At 44.0% G+C, this 23,152-nt stretch overlaps 1 protein-coding gene across 1 annotated transcript in view; it reads left to right on the plus strand.

Moving 5' to 3' along the window:
* SLC35C2 (solute carrier family 35 member C2) overlaps nt 1-23,152 on the plus strand; it is a 412,193-nt gene that overhangs the window by 264,020 nt on the left and 125,021 nt on the right. Inside the window, exon 6 of the mRNA XM_044090136.1 lies at nt 10,866-10,949. Within this exon, the coding sequence (XP_043946071.1) occupies nt 10,866-10,949 (84 nt within the window). The remainder of the gene's footprint in view (nt 1-10,865; nt 10,950-23,152) is intronic.

The raw sequence follows: 23,152 nt of genomic DNA on the forward strand, positions 1-23,152 counted from the left end.
ACTTTTACTAAGCACTATAATTTGGATTTAGTTTCTAGAGCTAGAGACGGTTTTGCCGGGGCCATTTTTCATGGCTTTTTTGAGGGCTCTGCTGGCCCTTTCTCCTCCCAATTTTCCTCCTGAGCTATTTTATTCTCCCTATTGTAAATAATATTGCAAGAGTGATATGGAAGGACATAGTATAGTTGTGTAAAATCTATGGAAGGACATAGTATAGTTGTGTAAAATCTTACCATAACATAAGATGTACTTCACTTCATTGCTGCAGTATTCACTCCCTTCCTCCTCCCTTTATCCTTTTCTCCTTCTGGATGTACTTGTTACCTGCTTGTATCCTTAAACTGTCACTCCTACTGGGGCTTTTCAGTTCTGAGGATGGCATGTCCAGACATCACCTTTATGCCTTACTCAGGGTGTTGGGAACATATGTGTTTGGTATGGTTTACCCATTACAACCTAAAGGCTTTGGTGTACAGGCCGAACGTCAGGCTGTCCTTGGCAGGGAATCCCTATTGTAAAGAGTGCTGCAGCAGTGAAGACAAAGACATCTACTGTTATGGTAAGATTTTACACAACTGCCCTTTTTCAGTGGAGTATAAATACATGTGGTAATCCTCCTCCCTTGCCAATAGCTACTTACTACTACAAGTCTGCTATTTGTCTTTTTTTTTCTTTTGCATCTGTCACTGTCACTATTTGAGCCCCTCTAGTAGTTAATATAACTACTTCTCTTTCCTCCGTCCCTCATTTTCTGCTGAATATCCATTCTGAAATCCTCTTTGTCAAATTCACATGCTCATTTCTTTCCAGGTGTGTCTCCTACAGCATTGGTATCTGCACTCTGCATTTCTTACTGTAATTCAGTACTCTTTCCTTTTTTATCTATACCTGTGAGGCCATTCACATTCCAGGATAATATGGACAGCATGGCCATTGTGATGAAAAGCTTTTGTTCCCACCTATTGTACGTGACAATTTTTTGTGTATTTCCAGCTTTTGAGTTACATGCATATACTAATGTTTGGCAAGCTGATGATCTGTACATTTGTTTCTTCTCATCTCCATTTGAACCTGTGTCACATTTTTCAAGACTCTTTGTTTTAATGAAAACCCTCAAACAAAAAAAACTAAATACAAAATGCCCCTATCCCCTACTAACTTGGAACAAACACGCAAAACTATGTACATCTTCAAAACATGGTTTAACCCTCCAGTCGGGAACAATTGTCCTAAATTGATGGCTGCATCCATAGAAATTATCTAACCGAAAATTAAAGTTACCAGTGTTAACTTACATGCTACAGCCTGTGCTCCCACTTTGATTGCTGTCTGTTCTTATCTCTCTTCCACTCTTAGATATGAAAACAGCATATATGCCTTCAGAATATATTAACTTTTATCCCTAAGAAAAAGTGTACTGGCTATCTTTAAATAAAACTAAATTGTACACTGTTCTATTAACTGCATTAAAGTATTAAGGCTTCTAGAGAGGTTGTCAACATCATATTCACTTCCCGTAATTTCAAACTTTATTTTTTGAATGAACCTATACATTTTGGATTTCCCACAGTAAAGAATACTCAGAATTCCCAAGATTAACTGCTTGCACCTGCAAACAGCTTGTCTGCTTGAAAATGTACTCAGCAGTGAGTCTTTGTAAATTTCACTCAGAAAATGCACAGCTGCCTCAGCTGCAGGCATTTTGACTCCATTGAGTATTTGCCAGTGGAAAACAAGCAAACTAATTTCTTGCAATTGTAAAAAGCCTAGCATTTTTCATGGCTTCCATCATCCTGTCTTATCTTCAAAGCCTACATGCCTATGAAAACATCTGTTTACAGCTTAATCCAAAGGTAGTAATTGTAAGAGTCTGAAATAAAAAGAGAAAATGTCCTCATTCTACATATAATGTAATCAGTGCACTTTTACACTCCACCCCTACCGCAGGAGCCCAAGATCACAGCATCCATCAATCCATGTACAACCCCTTTTCCCATTTTTGCACATAGGGTCATGGTGTCACTTCACCAGTGACAATCATCTAGAGCCAAGGTTTACACTGGTGGGTGGTCAGCCCTGCTGTGGTAGTTCATGTACACCACACTTGCACCTATGGCCAATGTAGTGTGTACAGTTCACATACTGCATGTCTTTGGAATGTGGGAGGAGACTGGAGCACCCAGAGGAAAACCCACGCAAACACTGGGAGGATATGCAGACTCTGCACAGAAGGCATCCCAGCCAAGAATCGTACCCGGGAACTTTTTGCTGTGAGGTGACAACTCTTATCAGCTGTACCACTGTTTAAACTTGCTTTTGTCCAGCCTTTTTTTCCTCTTGTTACACTCTAAAACTTATATTTCTTAAAACTAAAAAAGTACTTGTTTACTTTAGTATCTTTAACACATGCAGTGGTTGCTGAAAAGACTCCCCCCACATTTAAAATACCCCTAAATGTACTACACAGGACTGTTTTACTGTATATAACAAGCAGTTTATGTCATGAAATGTACTGTACAAATATTAATAAGAACAAAAATTGTTTTACTTGCAATTAGTTTTCCCCCTTTCAATGTCCTTCTAAACATTAATGATATAAAGTGGGGTAAATGCTTTATATTCCTCCTACAAGTTTAACAAGTCAACAAAAGTCCAGTGTTTTTCATCCACTTTTTTTGCAAAACCATGTTTTACAAATGTGATAAGATGCTTTATAGTCTTCCATTTATTCACTAATTTCAGGGTTGCTGGTTTTCTTCCTGTTCATCTTCATTTCTGAACACCAGGCTCTGGTTCAATCCAAGGTACTGCTGATTCTTCTAGTCAACTCCTGTCCTTTTTTCTGTTTCTCAAGTATTTTCCTTTGCAACTTTGGAAAAAGTTTCACTGGCTAAGTCTGTCTATGAACCCTCACCATCAGAAGAATGAGAAGCAGTCCCCTTCTGCTTGCTGACTTAGTATTTCTTGGATAAAATTTCCTCCTTAGCCTGCTCTGGATGAAAAAATGACTTTGATCTTCTAGGAGAAAACACTGAAGACAGCTACATACAGCAGCTTAAATCTCACACCTGCCTCTTGACATCCCTTATTGCTGGGATAAATTTGCTTCTGTTCTGCCTGATGTACAATGAATAATCCTTTTTTACAAACATTCTGCACTGCTGTCTCCAGTTTTTATACTGTGCTTTCTGCCACAACTTTGTCTGGATCAGTTTTCCGTTAAAAACTCACCACTCAGAATGTTGAGTTCAGCAGAGTGAATCCCACTCTAGTGACTGTTAGAATGTCGATTACCAGCATTACCAACTGTCCAAACTTGCCTGCTTCCAGACTGTTAGCTCATGTTCCCGGGTGTGGAGCAATAGAGTTTCAGCATTCATTGTTGTGTTTATGGTTATCTGCATTCAGCATGCCAATTTTAGAGGAAAGGTTGCTGCAATGTGTAGAATCAACTTCCGGAGTTGCAGGATTTTGATAGTAAACCATCAGGATCAACTCTTTCTGCTGATATGATTGCATCTTTACTAATCTGCTTTTTCATGGTGAGGTTTGGAGCATACACTCAATGTGCCCTTTCAATTGGAAATGTTCTGCTGTGGAACATCAGTCCAGTTGCTTATTTGTGCTTTCATAAAATTAATACAGTCTGTTCCTTCCACTTTTTCTGGTACAGCAGAAAATCTTAGATGTTATGTGATCCTATCTCGCCTACATTCAATACTGATGGGCTCGGAGCCGATCCCTCGGCTCCGACTCGGCACGCTATGCTATAGAGCGAGGCCTCTTATTGGCTGAGCTATTTCTTATCCCAGGATGCACCACCACTAATCCCCAAGATCTCGTTTGCCGCTTACAAGCTATCGTTGTTGTACGAGTGGTTTGAAAAATTTTTGTTGAAAGAATTGTGTTTTTTCGTTAAGGGAAGGTTTCCCGTTTAAGTTAGAGGGGCCTTCCCCTATTACTATCTAGCGTTTTGTGTTTTATTGGTCAAGTACCTGCTTAAGTTAGAGGGTCTTGACCCTCATTTTATGTGTTTGTGCTACTAGTTCGTGAACTGGTCTTTGTAAAAAAAAAAAAAAAAAAAAAAAACTTAAAACTTTCTTAGTTTCTCTTTCACTGTAATTAATCTTGTTTCCCAAGGTAGTCAACATGTCTAAGGAACATAGACCCTCTGGGTTTAAAAACTGCGCGAGGTGTGGTTATAAAATGTCCATAACGGACGACCACTACTTGTGCGTTTATTGTCTAGGCGCCAAGCACCTACAAGAGTCATGTAGCGTGTGTCACGCCTTTTCATCAAGAGGTCCTCCAGGAGAGGAAGAACAAATTAATTCTAAAAGGCTTGATTAAGCCATCCTTCGAGGAGGCTTTATCTTCCTCTTCCTCTCCTTCAAAAAAGAAAAAAGCGTCGGCTCCAACCAGTCTGTCGGAACCGACTGCCAAAAAACCTAGGCAGGCTTCTCCATCAGCTCCACGGACTTTGGAGCCGAGGGCGGAACGGTCTGCCTCGATGCCTCCAGTCTTGACCCCCTCTGGTTTCGGAGCCGAGGACTGGGGCATCGAGAGGCGGGTCACCTTCATCGGCTCCACTGATATTGGAGCCGATAAGGGTTGCCGGCTCAGACTCTTCCCCTTCGGCGCCGAAGTCCTCATCGGCACCGAGGGAAATTGTTTTGAAATCTCCTCGAACCGATAGTAATAGAATCCATTCGAGCCGGGTCCCCTAGTCCTATGGAGCCGATGGAGAAATCGGTTCGACCCAATCGGTGTCATCTAGATTCTCCAAGATGTCTGATTCGACATCGACAGGGTGCTCCTAAGACTCTTCCAGTCTCCGTGTTTCAAAAGATAGTTTCGCTCCAGCCCATTCGCTCGGAGCCGATGGTCCACCCTACTACTATGGTTCCTCCTCCAACAGCCTCGCACCGTTGGAGCCGTGCTGGTGGAACCGATGGAGGTTTTAGGTCAGGCCCGACCCTTACTCCAACTCCGCTCTTGAGTCGGAGTTCGCACGGACTTCTTCTGTCGGCCCCGGGGATGCTTTGGGACTGATGTTTCGGTCCCAAGCCTTCCTCTCGGCCGGCTGCGGGAGTGCCGCTTACCATCGTGGCCACGGAGGTGGGACCCTCCCAGGATTCTGGTGGTCCCGCCTTCAGGGCTATGAGGAGTGCTAGCCAAATCATCTTTGGCTACCTCCACGGTCTCCCAGCTCCTTCCCTGCATACCGAGACTGGGTCTTTGGCAGTCCCCTGTCCTTAGACAGCGGAGCCCCGGGCCTGAGGTTACCCCCACTGGGGTTTCTCCTCCTGGAGGTCCTTCTGAAGCTTCTTCGAGGAACCCCCAGGAAAAGATCGCAAGAGGAAGCACGCTGACTCCTGATGAGTCTCTTACATCAGACACTGATCTCGATGATGCAGAGGGGTCCCTAAGTCGTCCTCAGATGATGTCTCCTTTGCAGACATCCTGGAAGCCCTTAAACAATGAGGCGGCTGGCAATCCAAACCCCCTTCCGCTGATGAGTCGGTGTTCCTTAAGGCCTTCGGGCTCAGCCTCTGCCTCCTTCTCCGCCTTCGACGAGCTCTTGGACTTGATCTGTCGGCGTGGGAACACCCAGACTCTGTGGAACCGTGCCTGCTCATCCTAATAAATTCCTCTCAGCACCCCCGGAAAAAGAGTTCCTGACTAAAGGTGTGTCTGTAGATGCTTTGGTGGTGGCATCTGCTACCCAGCAAGATGTAGCAGAGGCTTCGACGTCCGTCCATCCTCCTAATAAGGAGTCTAGGAGCATGGATCGGTACAGTAAGTGCACCCTAAGTTCAGCTGCCTTTACATTAAGGTCCTTGAACTATCTCACGACTTTACCAGATTTCAGAGGGATCTGATTAAAGAACTTTCCGATACCCTCTTGGGTAACCTGCCTGAGGAGCTGGCCCAGACGGTTGGCTCTCAGCTGGCTACACTGTCGCCCATTTCAAACTCGGCCCATGAGGCTCATTTCTTATGCGTCCAAGGGTAGAACGGGGTACAGGCATTGCTCTACGGAGACAAGCCTGGCTCCGCCTGTGTCATTTTGTGGAGGCCTTTAAGTCTTCCTTTGCCGACGCCTTTGATGGGTCCTCCTTGTTTGGACCCAAGGTAAAGGACACACTGACCCGCAGCAAGAAGGTAAGACTCTGACTGCCGAGGGGCACGATTTTCCACTCCCTTTGGCCTTACCCCAAGGCTAAAAGAGGAGGGAAGATGTGGTTCAGAGATCTCAGAAGTCTTACCCTCACAGCAGGACGATCCCCCTTCCAGAGGCAGGGGAGGGGGAAACTCTTCTGGAAGACGCCGTCCCAGAGGCGGCAGAGGCCCTCGCAACACTGGAGACCGCGAGTCCTTTCGTGGCTCTTCAGCCTTTCACAGTCCCTGAGGGATTGCCCGACTGTGCAGCTCCGGAGCCAGTCGTGGGTCATTTTTCGAGGCACCTAAAAACCTGGGAAGGTATCACTCAGGACCGATGGGTGCTTCGAATTATCGCCGGAGGTTATGCCATCCCTTTCTCTCACTCCCCACTTCAGTCCAAAAAAATCCCGGACCCGCCACCCAGTCAACGGGAAACTGCAGCCTCAGAAGTTTCAAAGCTGCTGCAAAAGGGAGTCATCCAACCGGTCCCCGCAGACCAGATCGGATTAGGGACTTACTCAAGATTCTTTTTGGTGCCAAAAGACCGGGACTTGAGGCCCATTTTGGATCTCAGTATTCTAAACCGCTCAGTAAAAGTCCAAGTTCAATGGTCACCCTACAAACCATTCTCCCATTGCTGGAGAAAGGTGTTTGGATGTGCTCCATAGATCTCAAGGACGCTTATTACCATATCTTGGTACATCAAGCGCCCAGGAGACATCTGCGCTTCAGCCTAGGAGGCAGTCATTTTCAGTTCCGTGCGCTGCATTTTGGTCTCACGACAGCCCCCAGGGTGTTCACCAAATGTTTGGCGGTAGTGACTGCTCACCTGAGAAGTCTAGGATTCCAGGTGTTTCCGTATCTAGACGACTGGCTCCTAACTGCCACCTCCAAGCATCTACTATTGTGGAGCCTACAAGCCACGATATCACTGGGCAATTCCCTTGGAATCACCTTCAATTGGCCAAAGTCTGTGTTGCTGCCATCTCAACGCATAAGATTCATCGGAGTAGAGATAGACTCAAACCGAATGCGGGTCTATCTACCTACAGACAGGATACAAACCATACAGGCTCAAGTTCGAGCCTTACTTCCCAGATCCAAAGCCCCAGCCAGAATGGTTCTGCAGCTATTGGGATCCATGTCCGCCACGGTTCTTCTAGTTCCCCTAGCAAGATTGCACATGAGAATCCTCCAGTGGCTTCTTTCAGCTCAGTGGTCCTTTCAGGAACTCCCTCTCAGTCACCTCATATGGATCACGGAAACCTGCAAACGGGACCTTCGCTGGTGGCTGGTGCCCTCCAATCTGGATCAGGGACGACCCTTTGTTCCACCTCCTCCTGTGGCCACTTTGACCACGGACGCCTCCCAGATGGGGTGGGGGCATTCCTGGGCAGGTCAGTCCAAGGCAAATGGCATTCGGACCCTACTTCATATCAACATCCTAGAAATGAGGGCGGTGCTTCTGTCCCTTCAAGCCCTTCACGATTACCTCCCTCAGGGCGTAATTGCCGTTCACTCCGACAACATGTCAGTGGTCTGGTACCTGAACAAACAGGAGGGACCAGATCCTATCACCTTTGCAGAGAGGCCATGAGAGTTTGGGAATGGGCAGTGTCGACCAAACGCTTTCTAGTGGTGACTCATATCCCGGGCAAGTCCAATGTGATAGCCGACAGACTGAGCAGAACTATCCTCTCCACACGAATGGTCTCTGAACATTACAGTTGCAAATCAGATTTTCAGCAAATGGGGAGTTCCGTGTTGCACCTCTTAGCGACTCCGCTGAATGCGTGCAAAAGTTCTTCTCCTCACCCCGCTCCGGGAAGAGCCCTATGGACGCACTAGCCCCCCGTGGCCCACCGGCTTGCTTTATGCCTTCCTCCAGTTCCTCTCCTTCCCAGGGTGATCCAAAAGGCATCTCTTGGGGAGCAAAATGATCTTAGTTGCTCCTTACTGGCCTCCAAGTATGGTTCCCTATCTTCGAAATATGCTCTGAAGGTCCATGGTTCCTGGATCAGATCCCAGACCTATTGGTGCATCAGTCGGGACTATTCCACCAGTGCCTACACAGCTTAAAATTGACGGCTTGGCTCCTCCTCTTCCGACTATAGTCAGGAGTCATACATTGGATCCAGAAGTTGTACACATTTTATCTTCGGCCCACAAGTCTGCTACAAAGAAATTGTATTCTAGCAAATGGAAAAGATTTGCTGTTTGGGCTCAACTCCGGGGCCTGGATCCCATCACTATTCCTGTTTCAGAAGTACTGAAATTTCTAACTTCCCTTTTCAATCAAGGCTCTTCAGTCTCTACCATCAAGGTTCAATTGGCAGCTATTTCCAATTTTCATGAATCTATAAACCCACCTTTAATGAGCAACAGATTGTGTAAGACCTTCTTGAAAGGTGCTGCTTTTAAGACCTCCGATTTCTCATCCTGCTCCTCCATGGGATCTCATGTGGTGTTACGCCTTAACTTCCTTCCCCTTCAACCGCAGTGACATGTGATTTAAAATTTCTATCGTGGAAGACTGCCTTTCTGGTGGCGATTACTTCTGCCAGAAGGGTTTCAGAGCTTCAAGCTTTGTCTGTAAAACCTCCGTACTTGGTTTTTCACAAAGACAGGGTATCTCTCAGGCCAAATCCATCTTTTGTCCCTAAAGTTTGTTCCAGTTTCTGCCTACAACAATCATTAGAACTTCCAGTCTTCTTTCCGAAGTATTCTAACAAAGCGGAATTCATATTCCACACATTAGATGTCCACAGGCAGTTGCATTTTTATTTAGATAGGACCAAACAAACAAGGAAAACAGATCAGTTGTTTGTATCCTTTGCGGACAATAAATTGGGCAAAGCCGTCACAAAGGTCACTGTTGCCAAATGGGTCAGGGACTGTATTACTCAAGCTTATTCTTATTCTAATAAAGAGCTTACCACCTCTGTCAAAGCTCATTCTACAAGGGCTATGGCTACTTCGGTAGCATTTCATTCTAAGCTTGTCATTAGTGACATTTGTGCTGCGGCTACATGGTCTTCCCCGGACACTTTCATTTCCCACTACAAATTGGATGTGGCATCTAGAGGACGAGCTTCATTTGGTTCCACAGTGCTCAGGAGTGTTTTCCAATGAGCCACCCAGGATTTAGGTGCTAGGGACGCTGTCCCATCAGTATTGAATGTAGGCAGATAGGATCACATAACATCTTTTAGTTATGTACTTACCATAACTTTAGATGTTTGGGATCCATCTACATTCCTAATAACCCACCCTCCTTCCCCTTCCTTGGAGATCAGAGGATATCAGAAGGTCCTAATCCTGTTGTTTTATCTTGAAACATCTAACAATGTTATATAAACAAGTTGTGCATGTGTGCATGAATGCGGACAAACAAGATCTGGGGGATTAGTGGTGGTGCATCCTGGGATAAGAAATAGCTCAGCCAATAAGAGGCCTCGCCTATAGCATAAGGCCGAGTCGGAGCCGAGGGATCGGCTCCGAGCCCATCAGTATTGAATGTAGGCGAGATGGATCCCAAACATCTAAAGTTATGGTAAGTACATAACTAAAAGTTTTCCCCTATGCACAGTGTCTTCTAACCCGTCTATATTTTTTTTAACATTTATTCTTGCGAAACATCATATTCAGCCAGCTTTTTTTTCATTTTAGCCTCTGATTTTGCAGTTTTATCAATTTATCTGTAAGGCTAGTTAAAGCTGCTTTATATTTTTTTTCCAGACAGCTGTTGATTGAATTGATATATTCCTTCAATGTTTCATTTATTTTAATCACCTGTGAATACATTTGATTTTATTTTTTCCTCTACATTACTGGAAGCCATCTCTTGAACCAAAGCTGACACTTGAACTGCTTTTGCTGAACAGCTGCAGAACCCTTCTCCGATGGTGTTTTCTTTTCACTTTTCTGGTTGATTTTCTTTCAGGTTTTCCACATTTTTTTTTTTTTGCTGGTCTCTGGGCAATGTATTTACTAGCTTGTAACTGCATTTTACCAAAACATTTTCAATGGCACTCCTTTTTCTTAGTTTCTGTTTTTACACTGGTAGAGCTGAAGTCATACTATTGATCAGTGTGCAGCCATCTTGGAAGTCCTCTTATGAGGAATTTTGTAGCACATATTGCTTAAGAGATGGAAATAATTATTTACATCTGCAGTAGTAAAACCTGAGAGCTGGAATAATTATTTACAAGTGCAGTAGTAAAACCTGAGAGCTGGAAGAATTTCTATGTAATTGATTCAGCATCGCAAGGAGTTCAAAATGTTAATTTCAACCACATTATGGACTGACAAGGTGACAGATTTTTTTAATAACATGCTCATTATTTGCCTTATTTATATTAATTCTATTTATATTCATTGTATTTTACTCTCCTCTTTCATGTACATTGTTTGGTGTTTGTTATAAGCATTGTGGGAACATCTGACTGTGTGAAAATGGCTTGAGACATTTTACAGTTTTGTGTTGTTTCCATTATTACTAAAATATTCCCAATAAATCAGAATTCATTCACTGTATTTTTGCTGCATTTTACATGTAGTGATGATGGTTGCATGATATAATTTTTGTAGAAAATGTGTAATATCTGTAATAAAATTGAGCAGGGTTCCCTATGAAGGTTACATTTGTTTAATTTTGCAGTAATCTCTTTACTGTCACTGATAAATTATTTATTTTGCAGGACTACAGAATCCAGTTGATACAATGTATCACCTCCAGCCACTGATGTTCCTAGGCCTTATGCCCCTGTTTCTCTACAGTGAAGGTAACCAAGAATAATTTGATAGGATAGGGTGAGAAGTGTACAAGGATTCCTGTTTTGCACAGCCACTTATTGTGTACTAGTGTATTAACCACCATAAAAGTTTTGAAGTTTGTGTTTTCAATATGATGAAAAATGGTTAAAGCTGTATGACATGCTATCTTTGGAAATGCATTTCATCTCCTTAGGCACCCTAGTTTATGCATTTTTTGTTTAGTTTGCATCCATTATTTGTGGGCAGATTACCTGCATCTGTACTACATTAATGTGTGGAGGTGTTTTTCCAGTCTGTTGTGAGTTTATAAGCACATCAAGTCAGAATAAAACCTAAGCAATCAGTGATGGCCAACATGATGGGCATTGCAGGAAAATAATAGATGTCTACATACCCTACTGCTGAGAGAGTCTGCCACTTCTCCCCTTTCCTAGTTCCCTGTAATGCCCACCCAGAATTCAGTTAGAAAATTGACTATTGTTTTAATATTGATATATACAATATTTCTAATGTTTTTATGTAGTATTGTTCCTATACTTTGTTTGAAGGTTGGTGTAAGATATATATATTTTTGGAGGAAATAATTTAAATCGTGTAGGATATATATATATATTTTAGAGGAAATAATTTAAATCAAGTTTTATATATAATACTTGACTGATAATTCCTAAAGTTTGCTAAATGCACACATGCATACAGACTCCTACAATTGCACACAAACTCAGACACACAGATGCAGAGGCACAGAGAAACTGTGGCATGTACTTAAAAACTGCCACAAATTATTTTACACATCAATACCTTGTTTCTCCTTGATGGTTCAATGCTATGAGACAGACTAGGAGCAGATTTCAACCACAATAAAGTAAGTTACAGTGTTGTGTAGATGTCTGCGTGCTTGTCTGTCTCAGCTAGTATAGCTCCTGGTAACTGCTCTGTTTTTCTGCTAGCTACCTGCAGCTTAAAACAACCAGAACCATAGCAGAAAAATGCAAACATTAGCATGCTAAAAAGTAAGTTAACTTTTTTAGAGGTCTTGTAGTTGCACTTTTCTGCTTTGGTTGATTTGAAGCCACAGCTAGTGAACAGAAAAGTGGAAGAAAATTTTTGGACATGGCAGTCAGACTTTGTGCCATGAATAGGCACACTTGTTTTTTTTTTTTGAACTCTCCCTGTACATTAATATTTCCTCCCATATTACTGTTGCAGTATTCATTACATTATGGATTATTTGCCTAAGGCAGCCTGACGTCAGGCCCAGTATACCAAAGCCTTAGGTTGCTTTAAGGTATGCAGTACATCACACATATACTACTTGCATAGCTTAGGACATAAAGGTGATGTCTGGATGTGTACCATCCTCGGAACAACTTTACCACCAGTCTGAACAACATCGCTTGATCATTAGTCTGTGCGCCTGCTTTCCTTTACTGGTTTCTGAGTCGTTGTAGATAAGTGCCCTGTTGGGGTTTAGTTTTTACTTGTCTTTTTTGTTTGCTTTTCTGGTTTCACATCATGCAAGAAGGGTAAATGCCAGTGTGGGAGATACAGATTCCCCATAAGAACCACCACGAACAGTGTCTGTTTTGCCTTGGCACCTCTCACGACCATGCATACTGTTCTATCTGTCAGGCTTTTGTACCTAAAACATTGTGTAGTAGACTTTTTTCTTTGGCACTGTATTTTAAGAAACAGTGACTTAAACTTCTCATGAAAGATACTAAAAAGGGAAATTCCAGGTCAGAGGGACAGCCATCAGAGAAGAAGAATGCTAAGAAGCCTAGGGTGGAATCTTCCACTATTCAGTCTCCACCGGACATTTCTCCCAAGATGAGTGATTGCCCGGGGATTCGCCCGGCTTTGTTGTTGGATTCTTCTGCTGTGACCACGTTGGAGGCTGGCAGGCATCCGACTTTAAACAATGTCAGAGGAGGCTTTGCAGACTTCTGTTTCGGACGTTCAGGGGAACCACAGTTGATTTCTGAGGGGTCTAGGAGTGTTCCTTAGGATTTAGTCGGAGAAGAAGTTCATACTGCTATTATTGAATGCAGTGCTGGGATTAGAGCTTTCAAAGTTTTATAAGGCAGATATCCCGTTAAAGAAAAAACAAAAAAACTAAACACGTTTCTCCTGCCCCTAAGGATACACCATGAGTGGCAGGCCTTCACTCATGGTTTGGTTACTACTTTGATGGCATTACTACCTCCTCAGGGGTTTCTGTTCCAGCTCCCCCTTGGCCTCTACTCCACTTAAAAGACCCAGGGAACAGGATTTCTCTGAGGAGGAGATGGACTCTGATGAGGGATCCTTTGCTTACTCTTTTCAAATTCCTTCACATTTGGACTATGGGTCAGAAGAACAGGAATCTACCAGTCCTGACAGTCCCTTTGAAGAGTTTTCTTTTTGAGGAGATGATCTCCAGGATGATGGAGTTTTTTAAATGGGATTGTGCTAATGTCTCTGAGATCCATAAGCGGTACTATGAGTTGCTGCAGATGGAATCTCCTAAAGCTTCTGCTGTTTCTCCTGTTTTGGCTGCTCTGTTGGCTGCATTTTCCATTGCCTCTAAAGCTTCTGATTCTCAGCCCCCTGCTCCCAAGAAACCAGATAGGTTTTGTAGGGTGCCCGAAGACTTTAACTTTTTGTACAAGTGCCCTGCTGCTGACCTCTCTGTGGTGTCTGTAGCCTGAGAAAATCCCTCTCAATTGCTTCCTTTGCCTAAGTTACTGCCTTGTGATAAAGACAGCAGAACCATGAAAAGGCCAGGTAAGAAGGTTTACATCTTGGCTACTTTGTCTTTTAGGGTATTAATTATCAGACCATTATGTCCAGGTGTATGTTGGTTCTGTTATCTCAGGCTTTTCAGGTTATTTCTGATCTTCCAGACTGAGAGTAAAACTTTTGCTGTTTCCCTGTTAGGGACTTCCTCACAGGTGGCTTGTCATTCCATCAAGTGTAGTTATGATGCAGCAGATGCTTCTTCTAGAGTGCTGCTTTTGGGTCAGTGATGAGGAGGTATTCTTGGCTTTGGCTTTAACCATTGCCTGATGATATCAAGGCTAAGTTGATGGATGCCCCTCTTGATGATAAACACTTGTTTGGGGAAGCGGCTGCTGATTTGTTTGTCCCTTCAGGATAAGGGGAAGGCTCTACAGGAACTCAAACATATGTTTATTTCTCCTGTTCCTGAATTTCAGAGAAACTACCCCAGTAAGCCAGCCTTTGTTTGCAAAAAGGGTGGCAAGCAGGCTCTTCCTGCTAAGGCTACTCAGACTTCAGGGGCTTAGAAGTCTTCCTTTCCAGATAAGCCAGGTGCTGTCTGACTATCCATTTCATCTCAGTCACGTTTCTCTTTCTCTCTTCCTGTTTGGCTACAGATTACTCATGATTCCAAGGTTCTGTCCATTATTCGCCAGGGGTATTTCATGGTGTGGAAATCCCTTCCTCCTTTTATGGGTATTCCTCAGTCTCCTTGGGAACAACTCTCTTTTTTCCCAGAAGTGCTTTGGGACATTTTGACTCTGGGCACTATTCAAGAAATGCCTGTGTCCCAAAGGGGGAAGAGGGTTTTACTCCAGGATGCATCTAGTACCCAGAAAGAGGGTGCTTGGAGACCAGCTCTAGACCTCTGTCATCTACACATTTTTCTGAAGGTGCCCACTTTATGAATGTTGTCTCTTCAGATTTTGTTCCCTCTTTTGCTTCCTCAGGCTTACATGGTGTCTCTGGATCTCAAGGATGCTTATCTTCATATTCCAATCTATCCCCTTTTCAGGAAGTTTTTGCATTTCTCTGTTGCTTGTTGGCACTTTCAATTCTCTGTCTCACCTTTTGACCTTTCCACTGCCCCAAGGGTATTCATCAAATATCCCGCTCCTGTGGTTGCTTTTTGCAGGCTTCAGGAGATCCAAGTATTTCTTTACTTGGACAACCTCCTGTTTTAAGCATCCTGTCTGGAGATCCTGTTGCAAAATCTTCATTTTACCATTTCTTTTCTTTGGAGCCTGGGGTTCACAGTAAACTTCAAAAAGTCTTCTCTGACTCTCTCTCAGGATTATGTTTTTCTGGGTTGCAGGATTCAGATGGTGCCCATGCTGGTATCCCTGTCTCCTCCCAAGGCCTTAACTCTCATTTCCTTCTTTCAAACTCTTTGTCCTTTGGCCTCCATTACAACCAGGGAGTTTCTGGGATTCATGGCATCCACCATCCCAATGCTCCCTCTGGCCAAACTCCACATGAGGAAGTTTTAGTGGTTCCTGAAGTCAGTTTGGCTTCTACATGCACATCCTCTAGAATTTGTAATTCCTCTTCTACCTTGTCTTGAGAAGGTCTAGAATTTGTAGTTCCTCTTCTACCTTGTTTTGAGAAGGAACTTCACTGGTGGATGCAACAGTTGTCTTTTTATCCAGGGCTCCCTTTTCATCCCCCTATTCCCTCTCAGGAGCTGTTCACAGATGCTTCGGACATGGGATGGGGAGTAGTTTTTTGGCTCCATGAAGGTGCAGGGAATCTGGTCTCCTCTTCAACAGAAAGGAGCACATTAGTGTCTTGAGATGAGAGCCCTTCTGCTGGCTCTTCGGGCTTTTCATCCTCCTTTCTCTCCAGGACCTACCAAGGTATTTAAAGACAGTACCACAGTGATGTGGTATGTAAACAAACGGAGAAACAAGATCTTATCTTCTTTGCCGGTTGGCACTCCGGGTATGGGATCTTGCTGTCCAGTATCAAGTGACTGTTCAAGCAGTTTGCTTTCCCTCAGGTCAAAACATCGTGGCAGACACTCTTAGCAGGTAATTAACTCAATTCCAAGAATGGATGCTTCACAGGGATGTGTTTCTGGACATTGTCTACCAGTGGGGTACTCCTCAAGTACATCCATGTGCCTCCCCTCTGAACAGACAGCTTCCTCTATGTTGTGCCAGATTGCCAGGTCCTCTGGTGTGGAAGGTGGATACCGTCTTTCTTGGAAGGGGATGTTTATTTATGTTTTACCTCCCCTTCCCCTCATTCCAAAAGTCCTGTTCAAAATTCAACAGGATGCACCCAAAATCCTGTTGATGACTCCCTTTTGGCTGAGACAACATTGGTTCCCTCTTCTGCATTTAGCCAAGGGCAGTCATCACAAGTAACCTCATATGGTGGACCTGCTCGCAGAAGATGAGGGATCTTTCATTCAACCCCACCTGTCCACTCTTCAGCTGACTCTGTGGGTGATAGGATTTTTATTCCACATAGACACTTTTTTTTCTGAGGACATGCTTAGGGTCCTGCAGGAGGCCAGGAAACCCAATACTAGGAAATCCTACTTATCCAAATGGAAGATGCTTACTGATTTTCTTCGTGTTTCACTGTTGCAGTCATAACATTTGGGTTATCTGCTTGCAGGTAGCCCTCGGTCAGCCTGATTAACAAAGTCTTGGGTCCTGCGTCAGTTACTGTCTCTTCTTCTGTGACGTCAGGTCGTCAGGGGTATAAAATATGCAGCCGACGTCATTACATCAGTCTTTCTTGCCGTGCGGTGCCCGAAGCAGAAGCAGTTCGCAAGTGCTGGGCGGCCGACTCCTGAAATTTTCGTTTTCGAGTTTCAGAACCGAAGTCTTCAACTAAAAGCTAAGTACCCTGTCGTGGAAACTTTTTCTCGCTCTAAATTGATGTCAGTAAAAGTAAATAATTGCATTTCTTGTGGAAAGCAAATACCTCATAAAGATTTTCATTCGTAATGTATTCCTTGCTTAGGCCCTGACCACGACGTACCTTGCTGTCGGTTTTGTGCCTTATTTAAACCACAAACTGTCCATCGTCGGTATATTTGCGCTTCTAAATTTTTTGGTGCTTGGTTCAATTATCCTATGTCTTCGGTAAGCCATCCGACTACTGACATTCCGAAGAAACGCAAAGATAAAGACAGAGACAGGCCGCCCAGTTCACTGGTACTCAGTGAGGTGCTTTTGCAGCCCCTGACACCCGCTACTTCAGATTTGCAGGCCTCTACTGAGACCCATTCGGAGTCTGGTATGCCACGAGATGCTTCAACTGTAGAACCTGCGGATGTCTCTACCTTGGATGGGTCCGGAGCCACTGTGCAGGCGCCGGCTTCTGAGGGTGTATTCAGGCCTACTGACTTGCATATTAAACCGGCGCCATCTTCTTTTTCAAGGCCTAAAACTCTAACCATGCCTAGAAAACTGACGCCCAGACCGCATGGTCAGACCTCTATGCCTAAAAAATAAATTATAAGAATGACTGAAGACCTTATTACTTTAATCAGGGGAAGCCAACCTTCCCCCACTAAGAGACCTAGGACTGAGTTTGCTTATGATACTTCTGACCAGGATTCTCAAATTTCTGTTTCCTCTGATGACCAGGATTTACCCTTATCTACCTATGAGGATTCTGATGCTGAGGACTCTATTCCCTCTGCTTCCCCCCAAGAGGATTTCTCTTTTGGTGAAACCTTGCATACACAGGGAGCTTTTTCGTTGGGAAAGTCAGGATTTCTCTGATTCTAAAAAGAGGCTTAGGTTATTGTTAATGATGCCTTTTTCGGAATCTAGCATGGCCCCCGACTCTTTACCTCTTGCTTCCATAAAACCTGATAGATATTACCAGGTTCCTGACTCTCACAAGTTCCTTTTCAAAAATCCTACTGTGGATCCTGAAACCATTTCACAGGGACCCAAGGGCATTAAAGCTACTACTGCCAAAAATCCTACCTTTTCTGATAGAAACTCCAGGGCTCTAGATAGATTGGGTAAGAAGGTATACACTTCTGCAGCTTTGGCCATTAGGGCCTTGAATTGCCAGTTTCATATGTTGAAGTATCAGCCGCATATTATTGGATTGCTTAAACAGAAAATGATGTTGACTCCTGATTGTGCTGAACATAAGGATTTACAGGATTTTATGCATTCTGCTGAACAAGTTGGTAAACGTACATTGCAATGTAGTTTTGATTCACCAGAGGCATCTTGCAGGGCTGCAGTAACTGGGTCTGTACTTAGAAGGCATGCTTGGCTTAAGGAGCAATCCTTGCTAGATCATGTTAAAGCGAAATTATTGGATGCTGCCTTAAATCAGGGCCACCTGTTTGGCAACAAGGCAGAAGAAGTTCTTAAAAAGATGGGGGGAAAAGCTAAATCTATGCAAACTGTTAAAGACTTTTTACAAGTACAACCTCCAATATTTAGTAGGCATTGGCCTTCTAAGAACTGGTCCTTTCCTGCCTCTTCCAGACCTTCTCAGTCTAAACCCAGATCCAGCAGAGCACCCAGGCTTCGGTCCCAGGGGATGCACAGGACTAAGCAGTGGGGGGCCTCCACTTCCAAATTTGGGAGTAATAGAACTCCCCCCATGGTAAACTGTCTCAATGACTTCTTTTTAAAACTTCCAAGCCCTTCTCAACTGAATGCCCCTTTGGGGGGAAAGATTGCACTTCATGCAAAGAACTCCCAGGACAAATGGGTTTTAAATATAGTGTCCCAAGGATACAGATTTCACTACCACACGTCACCAACTCCAAGCAGTTGGCCGGATCTACCTCCAAATGAGTGGGCAGAGGCCCAAAAGCAAGTACTCTCTCTCTCTCTGTCTCAAGCATAGGGGCTATTCAATTGATACCAGAAGAGAAAAAGGGACAAGGTTTCTACTCGAGATTTTTCCTGGTACCCAGAAAAGACAATTCATGGCATCCTATCCTGGAACTGCCTACTCTAAACACCTTTTTGGTGATTCCAAAATTCAAGATGCTGAATCTTCACCAGTTGCTTCCTATGCTAAGCAAAGATGCCTGGTTAGCAAGACTAAATTTAAAGGAAGCATACCTGCACATCCCAATCATGGAATCTTGCAGAAGATACCTACGCTTCAAAGCAGGCTACACACACTATCAGTTCTCAGCACTGCCCTTTGGCTTATCTACTATGCCCAGGGTATTCACAAAATGCATAGCTCCAGTCATTGCATTTTGCAGGCAAAGAAATATTCAAATATACCAATACCTGGACGATTGTCTAATTCAGGCAGAAAACCAGGACATACTTTTGAATCATCTGGCTTTTGTACAGAGGGTGTTAACTTGTCTTGGGGTACACCATAAATGAAAAGAAATCCCACCTGGTACCCTGTCAGCAAATTATATTCCTGGGAGCAAGCTTGAATACAACTTCCCAGATGGCTTTCCTCATGCCAGAGAAACCAATTCACTTGACAACCTACTTCAAACAAGTGGTCACAAAAACTCTGCTATCTGCAAGGCAAATACTATAAGCCTTGGGGTTCATGGCCTTCTGCATTCTTCTAATTCCATATGCAAGACTGCATTTGAGGAAACTACAATAGTATCTAAAAAGCCTATGGTGTCAACATTCTCAGGATCTAGAAGCAATGATTCCTATCAATACTTGTCTACATCTAGAGTTCCTTTGGTGGGCAGAGGCCTGCCACCACAACAAGGGACTACCATTCACACTACCCCCTGCCGCCCAAACTCTAACAGACGCATCAGACTATGCATGACGGCGGGGGGCGCACCTGGCAGGGAAGTGCATTCAGGGCAAATGGAACCCAATTCAAATGCACCTTCACATCAATCATAAAGAAATGTTCACTGTACAGAATGCTCTGACAGCCTTCAAGAACCACATTCTTCCAAGACAATTAATGGTAAAGACAGACAACACCACTGTTATGTGGTACATAAACAAGCAGGGGGGGTACACATTCTTACCTCCTCTGCAGACTAGCCATGGCATTGTGGAACACAGCCTTGAGCTACCAAATACATCTACAAGCTCAATTCCTGCCAGGAAAACTAAATACACTGGCAGATGGACTAAGCAGAACCCTCACGGACCCACACGAGTGGAAACTGGAACCAAGGATTTTCAACATGTTGACAAGCAAATGGGAGAGCCCAGATATAGACCTGTTTGCCTCCCCCCAGAACTATCAATTGGAAAAATTTTGTGCAAGGACTCCCCACAGACAAGCTTGGAAAGTGGATGCTGTGTCCTTTAGCTGGAAAAACCTATCAGTTTATGCCTTTCCTCCACTGCCTCTGCTCTCCAAAGTACTACTAAAGATCAAACAAGATAAACCAAGGATGATTTTGATTGCACCAGCCTGGCCATGCCAACACTGGTACCCCATCCTGCGCAGTGTTTCACTGTTGGCCCCATGGCAGCTGCCTCAGACTCCTACCCTGCTGTCTCAGCAGGAGAACCAGATTCTGCACCCTCAGCTTCAAACACTGAACCTAACAGCCTGGCTAATTACCTAAGCTCTCCTTTACCATCCCTCAGTAAACCAGTGATGGATGTCATTTTAGAGGCAAGGAGGCCTAGCATTAGAAAATCTTATGCTGGAAAATGGAAAAGATCCTGTGCCTGGAACCAATCTCAAGGGATGAGCACAGCAGTGCCCAATTTACCTCAGATTTTACAATACTTAACTGAGATGCTTCACAAGGGCCTGTCTTTTTCCTCAGTAAAAATTCACGCCTCAGCCATTTCAGCTCATTATAACACAGAACCTCCCCTCTTCTCTCTTCCACTGCTCAAGCATTTCCTCAGAGGGGCCAAAAATTTAAGACCACCCAGGAGAGCTCCAACTCCAGCCTGGGACCTTAACTTTGTATTGGAGAAGCTCACCCTTCCTCCTTTTGAGCCAGCTGCTACTGCAGATTTAAAATTCCTTTCTTGGAAAACAGCTTCCCTTTCAGCCATCACTTCAGCAAGAAGGGTATCTGAATTACAGGCCCTTATGGCAGTGGAGCCTTTCATCATCTTTCATGTGGACAGGGTGTCCCTCAGGACCAATCCCTCTTTTATGCCAAAGGTGGTATCCAGTGTGGCCTTTAATCAGTCCGTTCATTTGCCTACCTTCTTTCCTAATCCACAGAACAAAGGGAAATGGATACTGCACTCCTTAGATGTGCACAGACAACTTAGATTCTACTTGGACAGGTCTAAACCTCAAAGGAAATCTGAACAACTGATGGCATTTGCTGCAGGGACAGAGGGGAAGGCTGTTTCAAAGCGAACTATCTCCAAATGGATAGGCCATTGCATTCACTTCTGCTGTAAGCACCATGGAAAACCAGTCCCAAAGGGGATCAGATCCCACTCAACCAGGGCTACATCTACCGCTACAGCCTTTCTCAGAGGCGTACCTACCAGGGACATCCTAGAAGCTGCTACCTGGAGTTCTGTACATACTTTCACCAAGCATTATCATTTGCCAATTTTCTCTAAATCCAGAGCTGGCTTTGCCACTGCAGTTTTGCAGGGCCTTATAGCTGGTTCTAATGCTATCTAAATTCCTCCTCCCATCCTTAGCTATGGGAATCTACCCAAATGTAATGACTGCAACAGTGAAACACAAAGAACATAGTACAGTTGTGTACACTTACCATAAATGTAGATGTTCGAGTGTATTCACTGTTGCAGTCCTGGTTACCCTCCCTCCAGCCCCCTGACTTCATTTGGCTATACCTCATCTCTCCTTTTCAATGCTTAAAAGTTTTTTGGTGTGTTTGCTTTTTTGTTTGAGGTATAACCTTGTATATTTATAGATTTAATTGCTTCCCATTAGGGGGGCATCTGACATCTGGGGCAAGAAAAACTGATGTAATGACGTTGGCTGCATGTTTTATACCCCTGGACGACTTGACATAACTGAAGAAGAGACAGCAACTGACACAGGACCCAAGACTTTGTTAATCAGGCCGACTGAGGGCTACCTGCAAGCAGATAAAACAGTGAATGCACTCGAACATCTACATATGGTAAGTGTACACAACTGTACTTTTTGTGTCTCTGTTGCATCCTGGATCCACTTTCTGTGGATGTTCTTTTGGTTCTTTCTTATTTGTGTGAATTGCTCAATGCTGGGTTGGCTCTTCTGTTAAGGTCCACTTATCAGCTATCTCTGCTTGTCTGCCTTTATCTCCTCCTTCAGCTTCTAGATTTGAAGCTAAACAATTCCTTAAAGGTGTCCTTCATATTGGGCATCCTAGGAAGCCTGTTCCTTGTCCCTAGGATCGTAATTTTGTTTTGGGAAAGTGACTCAAGCTCCTTTTCAGCCTGCTGCTTCAGCTTCCTTGCAAAATTGCTCTTAGAAGACTGTACTTTCGATAGCTCTTACTTCTGCCAGATGGGTGTCTTGAGCTTTAAGCCCTTATGTCTTGCGTCCTTTTTTGGTGTTTCATAAGGACAAGGTGTTCTTGTGTACTGATCTTTCTTTTATGTCCAAGGTGGTAAATGAGATGTCCCTTAATAAGTTTCTTAATTTGCCCACTTTTTTTCCCTTCTCCACAATCTGCTAGTGAGAAGGTTCTGCACACGTTAGATGTGCATAGTCAACTCAGATTCTATAGGGATAAGAGTAAGACTATTAGGAAATCAGATCAGCTTTTTGTTTCCTTTCATACCAGGTTCATAGGTTCATAGGTTTATACTAGGCTATCTGCCCTAAGGCATTTATAAGCCTAGCCCAAAGTTATGTGGCTTCCGCCACCCCTTATGTTAGAAATAATGTGCCCATTAGTTTGTTGTGCCTCTGTCCAGCAGTGACACAGAGATGATTCCCGGGGTAAACCTACAATCTCCCATCCACCGGTCAAGATTTCTCTTGAACAGAGCCAGCGAGGTGCTCTGCCTCACATGGACCGGGATTTTATTCCACAGCATGGGGAGTCTCTGGGTGATAAATCTATCCCTCCAGCACGTCCTATTTATATCCGTGCTAAGGTTTAAGTCACTTGCTCTAGTGGTTCTGGTGGATGTTCTTCATTCCACATTGCTGCAGTCCTAACTATTGGGGTAGTCCGCTGTCCAGTCGGCCCGAATACCAGAGTATATGACGCCGGTCAGGGCGTCAGACTGACGCCAGTACGCCAGGGTACTAATGCGCATGACCGGCGCCATATCCTCAGTCTTTTGCCGCATGGTCCGATGCAGAAGCAGTTTTGCGAAAGTTGGCGTTTGAAATATTTCAAGTCGGAGTTTCAGACCGAATCGAGTTGGCTAAGTACTCGTTGGGGAACATTTTTTTTTTTCTTGCCTCAGTATTTAACCGGATGTCAGAAAAGTGAATAACTGTATTTCTTGTGGGAAACAGATACCTCATAGGGATTACCATACCTTGTGTATACCTTGTTTAGGGCCTGAGCACGACGTTGTTGGATGCCGCTCTTGTGCTAGGTTTAACAAAC

The sequence above is a fragment of the Protopterus annectens genome, chromosome 12.part0 (genome assembly GCF_019279795.1).
Source record: "Protopterus annectens isolate FY-2018-M chromosome 12.part0, PAN1.0, whole genome shotgun sequence".
NCBI lineage: Eukaryota > Metazoa > Chordata > Ceratodontiformes > Protopteridae > Protopterus > Protopterus annectens.